At 40.3% G+C, this 14,176-nt stretch overlaps 1 protein-coding gene across 1 annotated transcript in view; it reads left to right on the top strand.

The window, feature by feature from the left end:
* Positions 1 to 14,176, top strand: part of Colgalt2 (collagen beta(1-O)galactosyltransferase 2) — an 87,901-nt gene that overhangs the window by 48,357 nt on the left and 25,368 nt on the right. The window contains exons 2-4 of the mRNA XM_027417379.2: positions 8,170 to 8,280; positions 11,802 to 11,919; positions 12,687 to 12,821. Coding sequence (XP_027273180.1) covers positions 8,170 to 8,280; positions 11,802 to 11,919; positions 12,687 to 12,821 — 364 coding nt within the window. The remainder of the gene's footprint in view (positions 1 to 8,169; positions 8,281 to 11,801; positions 11,920 to 12,686; positions 12,822 to 14,176) is intronic.

The following is a 14,176-nucleotide window of genomic DNA, read 5'->3' as shown; positions in this document are numbered from 1 at the left end:
TCTGGGCACAGCACATTCCCTGGGCAGGTAGTCCTGGAAGGCTAGTAGAGGATGACCCTGAGAGTGAGCCAGCAAGCGGTGTTCTCCCGTGGTTTCTGCTTCCATTCCTGCCTGAGCTCCTGCCCACACTCCCTTCAGTGATAGACTATGATCTGGATTTGTAAGCCAACAATTTTATTTCTCCCCTAAGTTGCTTTTCATCAGAGTGTTTTATAACAGCAAGAGAAGAAAGCAAGAGCATGCCACCTGTGTGTAACTTTCCATTTTCACTGAAGATGCTTTCTGTGTTGATGCAAATGGTGAAGTGATTTTTTTCCAACCCTCCTAGGCATATTTGAAATACTTAATTACTAAACTATGTACCCTGAGCAGTAGATGGATGGGCCTTGGCTACCAAGAGCTGAAATAATGTAGTCTTTGTATTTGGGTTCATGGTTTCCTGAGAGCCTCTGCCAGGCTGGAATATTTTCATAGCATTTCAGCCTGAGAGTTCTCATAGGTTTTTTTTTTTTTAAAGACTTTTGTCTCTAAAACCTGCATAGCTTTGAAAAATTGGAAAGCCTAGCATTTTTTAACAAAGTCCCTCATGGCTACAGTCAGATGGAGCCTGCAGGTGTTGCTCATTAAGAGTCCTCCTCTCGTGGATCATTCCTATTTGTGCCCAACTTTTGTAGGCGTGGAACTTGTATGGGACAAAACCGTAGAGATTTCTCATTGGTTCACTCATCAAATCCACACTTGGTAGCTACTTTGTATTACAAACTCTGATAGAGACTGGGATAGTCCCTATCCTCTGGGACCGGTCTGATAACAGAAAAGAAACCAAACAAATGCAGTGGAAATTTAATGACAGATCCAGGCATCTAAGCCAGGCTGAGCTGACTAATGTGAGAGAGGGTGGTGTCAGACTCCAGGAGACCAGCTGGATTCACTGAAACATTTCTTTAGGACCAATGAATGCTTCAAAGGGAGGGATATGCTGTTGCTGTCTTCAGAGAACTTTCAGTGGTACTCAAAAAAAAAAAAAAAAAAAAAAAAAAAAGAATCCAGAACCAAGAGGGGGAAAAAGGGAACTGATGAGTGGGTGGTAATGGGTGAAGATAAGGGTAAACAAGGAATGAAGGAGAGTAAGAAAGGGAAAAAGTGGTAGTCATACAAATGCAAATCAAATTGGTTCTGCCTCTGATAATGCACTTGGTATTTTCGTAGAATTCTAAGGTTTTGACTCAAAGGGAAATTGTGGTGAATTAACCCAAGCAAAGCTTGTAGTGGACAGATGCATCTGCCCATCTTTCTTGTTTCCTGTTGGGAAATTTGCATGCTTTCATACTAAGGGGATCATATTGGTTGTGTAGATTAATGTCCCTTATACGATGCAGAGCGTCTTCCAGGCTGGCAGGTGTTTGGTCTGCATCGACTTGCTGTTGGGACAGTGTGATGGGGAAGCTGGGCTGGAGCTCAGAAGGCCTGAAAGAAAGGTCCAAAGTGAAGGAAATTGAAGTAATGCATAACTTAGTTCATTGTAGGGCTGGAGCAATAAACGGCACCCAGGTTAAGTCCTCACCATACAGAGACTTCCTTCCCAAAGCATCCAGAAATGCCCATCGACACTTCATTCAGCTAATCTGTTATAATAATACTGGGCTTATGAATTTACAGGTAAATTTTTTCAGTAGAAATCATATGTGTGTTGGTCCTGTTATGTTTAGAAGGCCTCGTCTCCTGGGGTCCTCCATCGTCCCTGTCTTACATTCTTTCTGCCTCCTCTATCATAGGGTCTCCTGAACCCCGAGAAGAGGGATGTGATGGTGGTTATGGCTGAGTGTTCCGAGGCCTCTCCCCCTTTACATATTGTCTGACTGTGGGTCTCTGTGTTTGTCCCCATCTGCTACAGGAGGAAGCTTCTCTAGTGATGACTAAATAAGGCGCTGATCTATGAGTACAGCAGAATGTCTTTAGGAACCTTCTTTTGCTGTGTCTTTAGCAGAAGAGTTGTATTTGATTTCACCTTAGGTCTCTAGGCTATCTAGTCTCAGGTTCTTGGTCACCCAAGAAACATCTCATAGAGTGGGCCTGAAGTCAAACGAAACATTGGTTGGCTACTCCCACAAGGGTTGCTTGTTTTGTGTGGTGCTTGCCTAGGCTTTAGTGCTGTTCATAGTTGTTTCTGGGATGAAGGGGTACACTGAGCACAGTGGTTAGAGCACAGGAGAGTTTCATGAGAAATTAATTTATTTCATTTCCTAGTTTAACAGAACCTAGGAAAAGGCTTTTGTTGGGAGAACTCCTGGGGTCCCTAGTCTGTATTTGTATCCTTAATCATATCTTTATCTATAATTCATAATCAATATCTAGTTTCCACCCATCAAGATAGGTTCTAGACATTTGAATAACCCTGGGTAACCAAGATGCAAGAAACAATGGGCTTATTTTGCTGAGTGGCTAAGCACGCCCCTCCCTCTGGTAGGTCTGCTGCTGGGGAGTGGATGTCTCCCAGAATATAGATGGGGTGCTTTATGAGTGACCTTTATTGACTATTAATTTCATTAGTTATTTCCAAAAGGGGAGTTTTATTTCAGGTGGAATTTTTTATCTTCTCTATCTACTGAGTGGGGAAAAAAAGACACTTACAAGGGCACTTGAAGGTCTGAAATCTCAAACTGGAAAATTCACTTTTTGCCAGTTACTGTTCATGGTGGGAATGGTTCAGGCCCTGGCTAACTAACAGTGTCCGTTCCACCACCTAGCCTCGGAAGAATGTACTTTTCAGATTCTCAGGCAGCAAAGAACAACTGCTATTTAGAAATGCCATTTCTCTCACACTGGCTGCAGTCCTATTGCTCTGCATTGCCAGGGCCTAGACTTTACCCGATGCCCGGTGCATATGGAAGTGATCGAGAGTACCATGCCCTCAATAGCTGAGGAATCCAGTCTAGCTTCAATATAGTTCCAGTGGCCCCCTGCTTACCAATGTGAGTTTACCCCTAACAGCCTCAGAAGGGCTTGCGGTTAAAATAAATGAACCACTTCTAATTATTCCAAGCTGGCTATCATTTAAGAGCCAAATTTAGGAGTAAGAACTGACTTTCTGGAAGGAGGAAAGATGTCAGGTTTAGTTTTATGGTTGTTTTTGATTATCAGCAGGTAACTCTCAAGTTTGCCTCCAGCCCTGCCATCAGTGGAGCCCTTTCAGCCTACAGACAGGCTTCTTCAGTGGCCCTTGTGCTCTCTTCCCCATCCCAGTGGCAATGTGCCCATCATTCCAGGAACTTCCTCAGCTAAGACAATCCTACATATGCTATTGACCAGAGTTCCAGTGCGTGTTTGCTTTTGTCCTGGGTACCTTTTTGGATGTCCAGGTCCTTGAACCTTTCCTGACTTTCAAAGCTAGAGGTGAGAAAGGTTGACAAAACAAGAACTAGAAACATGACCAGAGAGGATACAAATGGACAGGGTTAGATGCCACCAGCGTGTCCCTCGGAGCCATTGGTTGCTACAACTGTTTCTGTGAACCCGCTGTCTCTGTGTGGAAGCAGGTAATCCTATCTGTTTCCTTTTTGTTTTCTATGATGACATCTTTAACTACTCAGGTCTCCAGGGTGTCATTCCTTTGTATGAAATGGCTTTGTCTATAGTCATATTTGGTTCCTTTTTCCATTTCTTTCAGTGTATGGTCTTTAGTTGTTCTCTTCATGGTTTCCCTGGGTATTACAATTAACAACTCAGTTTATAATTATCTAGATCAAACTGGTAGCTATGGAATTTTAACAGTACACGAAAATGTTGGTCCTGAATAGCTTTATCTCTCCTTTTTTTGCTGTTTTTAATCACAAATTATATCTTTATTCATGGTGTTCATTCACCTATTCTTATAAGTATTGCTTTATAAAATTATATTTTAAAAACCATAGGCAAAAACAAATTATAAAATTAAAATACTTCAACACTGAAAAATATGAGCAAAGAGGCACTGATGGACAGACAGGGCCTAACCATGAGCACTGAAACCATTCCAAGGCCATGGCTCCCCTAAAATGTAAGTGCTGCAGGGTCTCAGTGCTCCTCAGCGGCAAAGAGAAATAATTGTTGCCACCAAATTATCTCAATTGGATTCTTGTCATCTTAACACAAGCTAGAGTTATCTGGAAAGAGGAACCTCAATTGAGAAAATGCCTCCATCCGATTTCCTATAAGCAAGTGTGGAGGGCATTTTCTTCATTAATGATTTATGTGGGCGGGTCCAGCCTGCCGTGGCGCTGTCACTCATGGTCCTGAGTTGTGTAAGGAAGCAGGCTGAGCAAGTGATGGGAAGCAAATCGGTAAGCAGTGCTCCCCCACAGCTCCTGCTTCAGTTGCTGCCTTCCCTCAGTGATGACTTATGACCTGAGTGTTACAAGTCGGAATAAACCCTTTCCTCCCCAAGCTTCTTTAAGTATTTGTTGCAGCAATAGAAGCCTAAGACACTGATCGTCAAAAAAAGAAATGAGTAGAACTCAAGGTCTGAGCTCCCATACACTCTATTCTAAGTCATAGAGATTGGGGGCAGGAAGGGGGGACAAAGATAAATGACCAAGAACCTGGTTTTCCTACAAGCCCATGTGTCTTAATTTGAGCTGCTGTAACAAAACATCTTGAATTCCATCATCTATCTGTAAGCGGAAAAACTTAGTTTTGGAGCCTGTCAAGTACAAGATCAGGTTGCTGGCAGAGCTGGTTTCTGATGAGGGCTCCACCTCTGCCTTTTAGATGGCGGAGCTTGTTGCTGCACCGAAAAATAGAGGAGGAACCCATAGGGGTCACCTTCCTTCTAAGGCCTCCTAAAAACCCCGCCTCTTACGCTATCACATTGATCCTAAGTTCCATCTTCTGAAGTTTGAATTGTAAGGGAACATTTAGATCATGGTACCATGTTTGTGTTTTTGCTGACAGTGTCTGGTTTAGTGGCTTATTTGTGGAACACCTGTCCAGGTGTCCTGCTATCTGTTTCGTCATGGCGGATTTGCGTTGGTGTTTGCTTCCTGGGTTTTTATTTTCCTGACGCTAGGTGTTGGGTCCAGTGCCTTGTATATGCCGTGGAAGTGTTCTAACGTTGAGCTGCATCCCAACCCACATCCTTGGTTTCCTTCATAGTCTGTGAAGGATGCTCCATTACTCCTCTGGGTGCCCTTCCTAGTCTGACAGAGAACAGGTTAACAGCCTCAAGGCAGTTCTCACTTTCTACTTGGACTTGATGGAGCTCTCAAGTTGAGAGAAGAAAAACAGAGTAACTCGGCTTCTCCTAAGGGGGAATCACACATGTGCTGGGTTGTGCTCAGTGGCTTGATGGAAAACACCGCAGTTAGACAGATGTCTTTGCGCTCAGTTCTTTACTGAGTACTGTGGTGGAACGTGCCCCTTGCTGGTACATTATTCTGCAAGACTGTGAAAATAGAACAGTTAATGGAAACCTTGTGTTTCCTCCAGGAAGCTCACATCTGTGCCTTTGGTACCCCTCTCCCGCCCCAGTCCTCTCTGAATAACCCTGAGCCCAGATGCTTTCAGTATCGTGGAACACAGAAATACTTGTTAATAAAGAAGCTGTTAAACAGTACTTAGACCTATCTGCCTAGGTTTCTGTGTATTTGGCTAGTACCAAGGGACTAGAGGGGTCTTAGTGGGGGATGAAAGGCTTCCTCCATGTGTTAGGCATCCCAGCACCATTCTTCTTTCTCTGGGACTCACTGTTGGAGAGATGGACCTCGCACTTCAAAGGTCAGTGGGGAAGCTTCTCCTTCAGTTGCAGCTGGGAAGTTGTTCTTTTCAGCGGAAGCCTGAGAACAAAGAGAATGCTACCCACCACCAATGAACTCAGGAGAACATTTCCGAGGAGGATGCTTTAACGATGTGCTTCTATTTTTAATTACACATGGGTATCTCTGCAGAGTCCACACGAAGCATTTTTTCTACAACAGCGGTAGATATTTAGGTAGATTTGGGGATTGTTTCATCCGTAGGCCAGAAAGATTTATTTCCTTTAATACCAGTTTTAATTAAACTTTTAATAAATAGTGTTAAACTACTGTATGACGTCATAATCTCACCTTTTTCAAATTGATCTTTTATTGATGTGATGAGTTTTCCTTAGTGCCTTTGTTCTTGAATTATAGTTATTTGCCTTTGAGATCTCTTAAGTTAATCAGCTGACTAACTTAAACCTTATTGTAACAATATTCCAGTTTCAGTAATGGGGGTTTATCAAGAAAGAACTCAGAGAATATTCTTAAACTTACATTGAGAAGCATGGTTAGGCTTCACAGACTTAATACAATCTCTGTACCAAGGTAGCCAATTCTTTTGCACAGAGAGTAAAATTTTGATATTCTTTTTCTCCAATTATAAAACCATAAGAAACTTCTGGAAAACTTGTTGACACTGAACCAGCATTCTACTTGCCTTCTATAAAATAAATCAATAAAGTTAGTCTTAAATTTTTCAAATATCTATTTTAAAAGATTTTTTCCAATATTGGTGCATGCCTTCATCCTCCCTTTTCCCATACCTATGACTTAAAGTCACACAGCTTTTAATTATTTCATATTTTACAGAAATGTATTCCCTATTGGCTATGTTTTAATCTAGGAACTTCTTTTGTTCTTGTATATTCCCAAACATTCTACATCTTAAAGATCTTTTTTTATATTAAATTTGGAACAAAATCCCCAGTGAAAATAACAAGAAATCCAGTGGGGAGAGGCTTAATAAAAACCCATTACCATATATGGCAGAAGTCTCTCCCCTTGCTTGTCAAGGCTGTGTTCCCAGGGGCCAGCTGCTAACAGGCTTAGAGTCTCTCCCTCCGTGGAGGAGAAGCTGAATTGCCAGTAAATTCTAGCCATTTGCTGCCTTTTAAGGATGTCAGATATGTCTATCTGCCTATAACTTTTTCTCCATACCTCTCTTTTCAGTCTTTGTCCCTCTGTCTCTCCCAATTCCTTCTTTCTTTCCTCTTTTACTTTTATTTAATCCTGAATTTATGTAGATAAGCTGCAATCTCATCTATGGCATGGAACTGGGTTATATTTTATAATATAAACTGAAAATAGTTTTGGTTTTAAAAGCTATGTAAGCTGCCTTACAAAAAAGGATTCAATTATGTGTATTTGTCTGTCGTCTGAGTGTGCGAACACGTGTGTAGGCACCTGTGCTCGAATGGAGGCTGGAAGACGATATCAGATCCTTTGGAGCTAGAGTTACAGGTGCCTGTGGGATGCTTGGCTTGTTATGTGGTTGCTGGGATCTGAAGTCTGTTCCTCATCATTGTGCAGCAAGTGCTGTTAATAGCTTAGCCAACTTTCTGGACCCTGTAACCCCACACTAATGTGAAATAGCAATAAAGAGTCAGATCTACATATAGGGATATTTACTTAGGAGGATCCTACTCACGAGAACAGCCTAGCCAGCTGGCAGGGAGCAAGGTAAATAAATAGAAGAAGAAGGGGCTCCACATGCATGTCCCTCACTCTTAAACCTTCCACATGTCACCCTGACCACACCCAAGCAGGTGTGGTCAGGCACACCTGTCTCCAGCCCCAAGTGGGAGTGTCTAAGGTATCCCCTACACCCCACCCTACCCCACCTCTGCTTAAGTATATATGTTAGTTCAACTTTCTAGGTAGAACAGAAGTACGTGTGTATATATTATTTGAAGGATTTTGCAGATACTCTACTTTGTGATGGGAAAGCTAGTCCCAAATAGGTAAAGCTACCTTAGATTTTGAGTATCACATTGGGAAATAGTGTAATTTCCCTTTCATACAAACGACTAAAGCAACCCTGACTAAATATTTTGCCGTGATTTGAAATGAAAATAAAACTCAAGTTTTTCTTAGACACGGGTATCAGTGACGTTTGAGAGTAGAGTTTCCATCTTAGCAATCTTACTCTCTAGGTTAACCTGTTTTGCTGAGCCTGCTTTGTGCTCTAACAACATGAAGATGATAAGAAGCAGCATCTCTCACTCACATGTTCTGTCTAGTTTTGGTCCATGAGAGTTACTTTGTACATACCTCTCCTACGCCACCTCCTAGAACATATCGTTCTCCTTTTAGTTAATCTAGGGTCTTTGGGATTTTTCTTCCTTTTTTTTTTCTAATGATGTGGCTGAATCATATTATTCCTTTTCTCATGCAGGGCAGCCACTGATCACAATGTGGATAATACAACAGAAATACTCAGAGAGTGGCTGAAAAATGTCCAGAGACAATATCACTACGTGGAGTGGAGGCCTATGGATGAACCAGAGTGAGTAACAGGAGAAAGCTGTGAAAACCAGTCCTCCTCAGGCACTGGTTTCCAGCCACCTGGGCTTCCGATCTTGAGGGCATTTGAACTTTTATGGCCACTTTTTCTACATCTGAGCTGCAAACGTGGCCTTTTCTTCTACTAACAGGCCTTCACCACCCCCTCTGCCTCTTTACTCCTGAACTGCCAACCTAAGGTTTTCAGCAGCTTATAAATTATGATGATGGCATAGATTTTAAACACTGTTTTATTTATTGATTTTTTTAGTGTGAACTGTTTTATTTTTAAGAAATCATGGTGGGAGCTGGGCGTTGGTGGCACACGCCTTTAATCCCAGCACTCAGGAAGCAGAGGCAGGTGGATCTCTGTGAGTTCGAGGCCAGCCTGGTCTCCAGAGAGAGTGCCAGGATAGGCTCCAAAGCTACACAGAGAAACCCTGTCTCGAAAAACAAAAAACAAAAAACAAAAAACAAAAAAAAAAAAGAAATCATGGTGGACATTTGTACATCTTCCATAAATACCTTACTTTTTAAAGCTATGCCTTGATGACTATTACATAGCAGTCATCGAGGCATTTACTCATATATATCGTGATTATTTAGTCAGTCAGTGATGGACATATAGGCTATTTCAGTCTTAACATAGCAATTTCTTAGTCACTTCCATATCTAAGTCATCCCACATATCTATATTAGTCTATATTCTCTTGAGAAAGAACACTAATAGGAAAAATGGCATGGTGTATACAGAGAATATAATGTATGTGGTGATTTTTTAGACTGGTTTACAAGCTGGGGACTAGATAATCCAACAATGTTTGTCTAAGTCTGCATGCTCGACAGCCAGAGAAACCAGGAGCTTCTCAATCTGTGAAGTTGGAAGCTTTAAGACAAGAAAAATGATTTCACAGCCCCAGCTGAAGGCCTGGGAACAGCTGGAGAGTTAGTAGTTTGCGTCTCCATTGAAAGTTTAAAGGAGCCAAAGGCTGAATTCCATGGTGATAGAGAACAACACTTGCTTAGCGACAACAGAGCCTCCATCTGGCTGACTCCCTTTTCCACCTTTGTTCCCATGAGCCTCTCATCTGTCACAGGGTTGCCCACATTTAGGGTGGGTCTTCCCTATCAGTTGTGGTTCTCCATGCCAATCATCTCTGGAAATGTACACAAGAGACATGCCTCCAAGTGTACTCTACTAATCCCCTTGGGGTCTCCCAATCCAGTCAAGTTGGTCATTAGGATCAACTATTACATTGTAATACTGCCAGAGAAATCTTCCTAAGATACAAGTGAAATAATTTTATTTCTTTATTACAAAGATTCAAATGGATCTCAAGTACTTTCAGGACAAAGTTCAAACACCTGAGACACGCATACAAAATTTCCATATTTCTTGTTCTTCTGCAGAGAAAATAATGAATGCTTTATCCAGAATTTCAAGCTTACTTCTAAGCCCTGACTCCTACTGAGGCAGGTCCTGGAAGTGTTTTTTTCTCTCTTGTAACCAGCTCTGATTCTAAGGCACAGACCTTAGAGAAAGTGAAGATTTTTTTTCAAGTGTGTAGATCTTACTTTTATTTAGATTGCTTATTTTCTTCTTTTTATTTAAGATTTATTATACACACACACAAACACACACACACACACACACACACACACACACACACACACACACATATATATATATATATATATAATATATATATATATATATATGATTCTCTATCTGTATGTACAAGAAGAGGGCCTCAGAGCCCACTCAATAGAGATGGTTGTGAGCCACAAATGTGGTTGCTGGGGATTGAACTCAGGACCTCTAAAAGAGCAGCCAGTGCTCTTAACCATTGAGCCATTTCTCCAGTCCCTGATTGCTTATTTTCTATGCTTTCCTTTTGACATAATAGCTATCCTTAATTGAGTTGTCCTTAATTAACCACAATTTATTCAAGCTTTTTAAAAATTAACTGTGAGCTTTTGTCAGAGGGTCCAATATGCAAACACTTTATATTTTCCCTCGTTGCTGTATTTTTAGCAGCCACCAAATTAAAACTTGCTGGATGAACAAATGAGTGAATAGAATAAAAAATAAATGTATCTAAAACATAAAATTGTAAATGTCCCCAAGGCCACTATGATTCCAACTTTAAGATTTATGGAAATTGAATGAATAAGTAGTCTGCATTTCTGCACAAAAAAGTCATTTATTGAAAGCCAAATGTGTATAGCAATAATAGCAAATGTCATTGCAGAACAAATGTATTCTTATAGACTCTATTTTATACATATAAAAACACACATTGAATACCTATGTGTATATATAAATCTATAATCCAAGTCTATGGTCTATATATTAAGCAAATTTATCAATTAAGTTTGAGTGCTATAAAAGATTTTAAACAGTCCTTTGGTATGTCTTGTGATGAAATTTAGCCTAACTTTAAAAAATTACACAGGTAGACTTTATGCCCCTAGTTTGCTTCCCAGATATATTCTCCATAGCCAGATTTTTTACCTCATAGAGTCTATGCCAAGGTCAGTATGAAAAAGATATTTCATAAGGCATTTTTGGCAATATATTCAGAAAAACAGGAATTCCACTAATTTCCACTGGAACAGTAACTGAGGAAGACATCCCAGAGAATTCCTGGACTATCTGTAGTTTATTAATTATATAACATTATTTGTGTAGCAACAGTCTTGTGTTTGTGACTTTTCAATCATTAAGGCAAACACACTGCTCACACACCTCCAAGAACTTGAAATGCTGGCCAACTGTAGTGACAACATCCATACCCATCTCAGCTGAGTGAGTATGGCATTCACTGAATCTTTGCCTTTGTGGCCATTTAAGAGTCTTGGTCTAGCCTTCTTATGGTGTAGGCTCCATCACCTCACATACGACAGATCAATTAAACTTCATTGAACCAGTTACTGAGATTTCAAAGAGTAATCTAAACCTTAAGAAACTCATACCTTGACCCTGTATTTCCCCATTTATTTGATAAGACATATTACGTATCTAATAATACAAGATTCGGGTAGTAACTGCCTGATATGAATTCTGGTGGTACCACTTACGGTAACATAAACCACTCTACACCAGTATCATCATCTTTGGAATTGAGAAAATAGCAAGATTACTGCATAAGGCACTTAAATCCCACTAAAGAAAAGCCAGGCACAGCGGTGATCATATACTTTATAATTAGAAGGCTGAGGCAAGAGGATACTTAAATGTAGGAATTCAAGATCAGCCTCAGCAATAGTGAGACTTAACCTCAAAGAAGGAAGAGAAGGAGAACAAAGAGAAAGAAAAGACCCACTGATGTCTTTCATATAAAGACTATTGATTGCTTAATTTCTCATTGTTCCAGTTTGCTTATCTATAATATAGAGATAGTGATAATACCAGTCCCTTCTTCCTGATTCCTAGAGTGATGGAGGAATGAGTCAGTACATGCAAACACTGAGGGCGGGGCTATGTCCATGCAGGCACTCAATGATTGTAAGTTCTTCTTTTAGGTCTTACCCTGATGAAATTGGACCAAAGCACTGGCCAAGCTCCCGGTTTGCCCATGTCATGAAACTGCGACAGGCAGCCCTTCGAACTGCAAGGGAAAAATGGTCAGACTACATACTGGTAAACACAGATGCTTGATTCCTTAACAACTGTTCTCCAAAATGCATCCATAACCAAGAAGAAGACCCAAGGAGCAGTCAAAACATGCTTTTGTTTAGGCATGACCTTCCCCATGAAAGGTTAAAGGGAAATTTTTAGTGCTTAAACATTGTAATACCTGAACTTCATCTCAGATCTTCTTTGAAATGTTTTTTCAGTGAGTTGTATGGATGGCAAGGCTTCTGAACTATGTGTTTCATAGCACAGGCATAAGAAATTCTGAATCATTTTAGTAGTTGAAGTCTTAATGACTTTTGTAAGAATTTTAAAAACATAAAAAATTATATAAAATGAGATTGCAATGAACACATCTGAAACTCTGCCCCCCCCTTTATCCATAAGGTAATTTGGGAAATGGAATCTCCTGTTTGTCCTCCTAGATACCACCTGGTACTCACACAGAATTTCTCTCCTTGGGGGTTCCATCATAGTCCTGAGAGCTTACAGAATGGTTCAAACAAATGCTGGGCTTGGTGACTAGGTGTCCATGCACCCTCATCCTTGATGAACCCTCTCAGTTGGAAAGGATGTCTGCTGATGAGGGAGAAAGGAGTCACCATCCCATTTCCAGACAGGCTATTTTTCCATGAGTTTGTTGAGCACACATCTCCCACTGTGACACTAGAAATGATGCCAATATTATCATAGTATCATGGTGGGTATCAGCCTTTACTAGACTCTGATTCTCACAATGTTTTAGAATTGACTTTGTTTTTGTCTTCTCCTAGTTCATAGATGTCGACAATTTCCTGACTAATCCACAGACCCTGACCCTAATGATTGCAGAGAACAGAACCATTGTGGCCCCCATGCTGGAGTCCCGGGGCCTGTACTCTAACTTCTGGTGTGGAATCACTCCTCAGGCAAGTCTTTTGGTTAACTAACTGAGGAGAGTTGACAAAGCATGATCAGGTTAATAGTAGCCACCCTTCTCATGTCTTTTTTAGAGATGTGTGTGCCACAGTGTCACTGAAGAAAGGAGGTAAGCCTACATCAAATGCCACAACCCAGTGGGCATTATAAATAATATATTCTAAAGAGTTTAGTGCTAGAAGCTTCAATTAACCAATAAGTATAACAGATTTTGTTTTCCCTTTTATCCAGGTCAGGGATTCATTAATTTGGTTTTTGCAATTAAAACATCAATATAAAAGCCCATCGGAAAAAAATGTAGAAGTACAAAAAAGCATTTTAAAAAAGCATAATAGCCAGAAATAGTCATTCCACCACTGTGTCAACACCATAGCTAGATACTTGCATTTCTTTAATGACTGTACCCTGACCAAAGGCTATCTATAATTTACTTAAATTTCCTCTTATTTCAACATCCAAGTTGTTTCCAAGCATTTTAACAATTACAATTACCACCACCAATGATGCAATATTTTTACATCTATATATAATCATATATTTAAGATATCCTTAAGATAATTTCTTGGATCTTGTCATCTGTTACTGAACTACTGCTATTAGGAGACACCATGACCAAGGCAACTTGAAAGAAAGCATTTGATTGGGGCTTGCTTATGGTTTCAAAGGGTTAGTCCAGGATCATCATGGCAGGGAGCATGGCAGCAGACAGGCTGGAGCAGTAGCTGAAAGCTCTTATGATTGGGGGGCTAGTGGCCGATTTGGCTTGGGCTTTTAAAACCTCAAAGCCTACCCCAGGGACACATCTTCTACAAGACCACACCTCCTAATCCTTCCCAACAGTTCCACCAACTGGGAACCAAGCATTCAAACATGAGCTTATAGAGGCCATTCTCATTCAAATGACAACAAAGGTGGAATCACTGAGTCAAAGTGTATTCTGATGATCTTTGATATAGACGGATAAATTCGTTTCCCTAGAGTTCTGATGATTGAAACTGACATAGAAGCTTGCTTTTCAAAAATTGAAGCTAAAATGTGAATTTCTAATTCTGTTTTTGTAGTCAATCTTAAATTTTAGATATTTATTACAGTAAATGCCAACAAGTGTTTTATTTGAATTCTTAATGAATTAGACAGATAAATTAAACTCACCAATATAATGTAGCCATATTAGATAAAAATGTAATGAAGAGGAATATGTGTTCTAGTGGCCAGAGAACTAAGTTTTGCCCCTCTTTTTATGTTTGATTTGGCTTTGGATGAGGAATGAGGCCAACAGTATGATGGATACTTAATAACTGGCTTTTGCAGAGGGGACACTAATTGTAGCATGTTCTAATTTTTA

This window comes from Cricetulus griseus, chromosome 5 (assembly GCF_003668045.3).
Source record: "Cricetulus griseus strain 17A/GY chromosome 5, alternate assembly CriGri-PICRH-1.0, whole genome shotgun sequence".
NCBI classification, from domain to species: Eukaryota; Metazoa; Chordata; class Mammalia; order Rodentia; family Cricetidae; genus Cricetulus; species Cricetulus griseus.
Note: the sequence above shows the minus strand (reverse complement) of the source record. Positions and strands in the feature narration are given on the sequence as shown.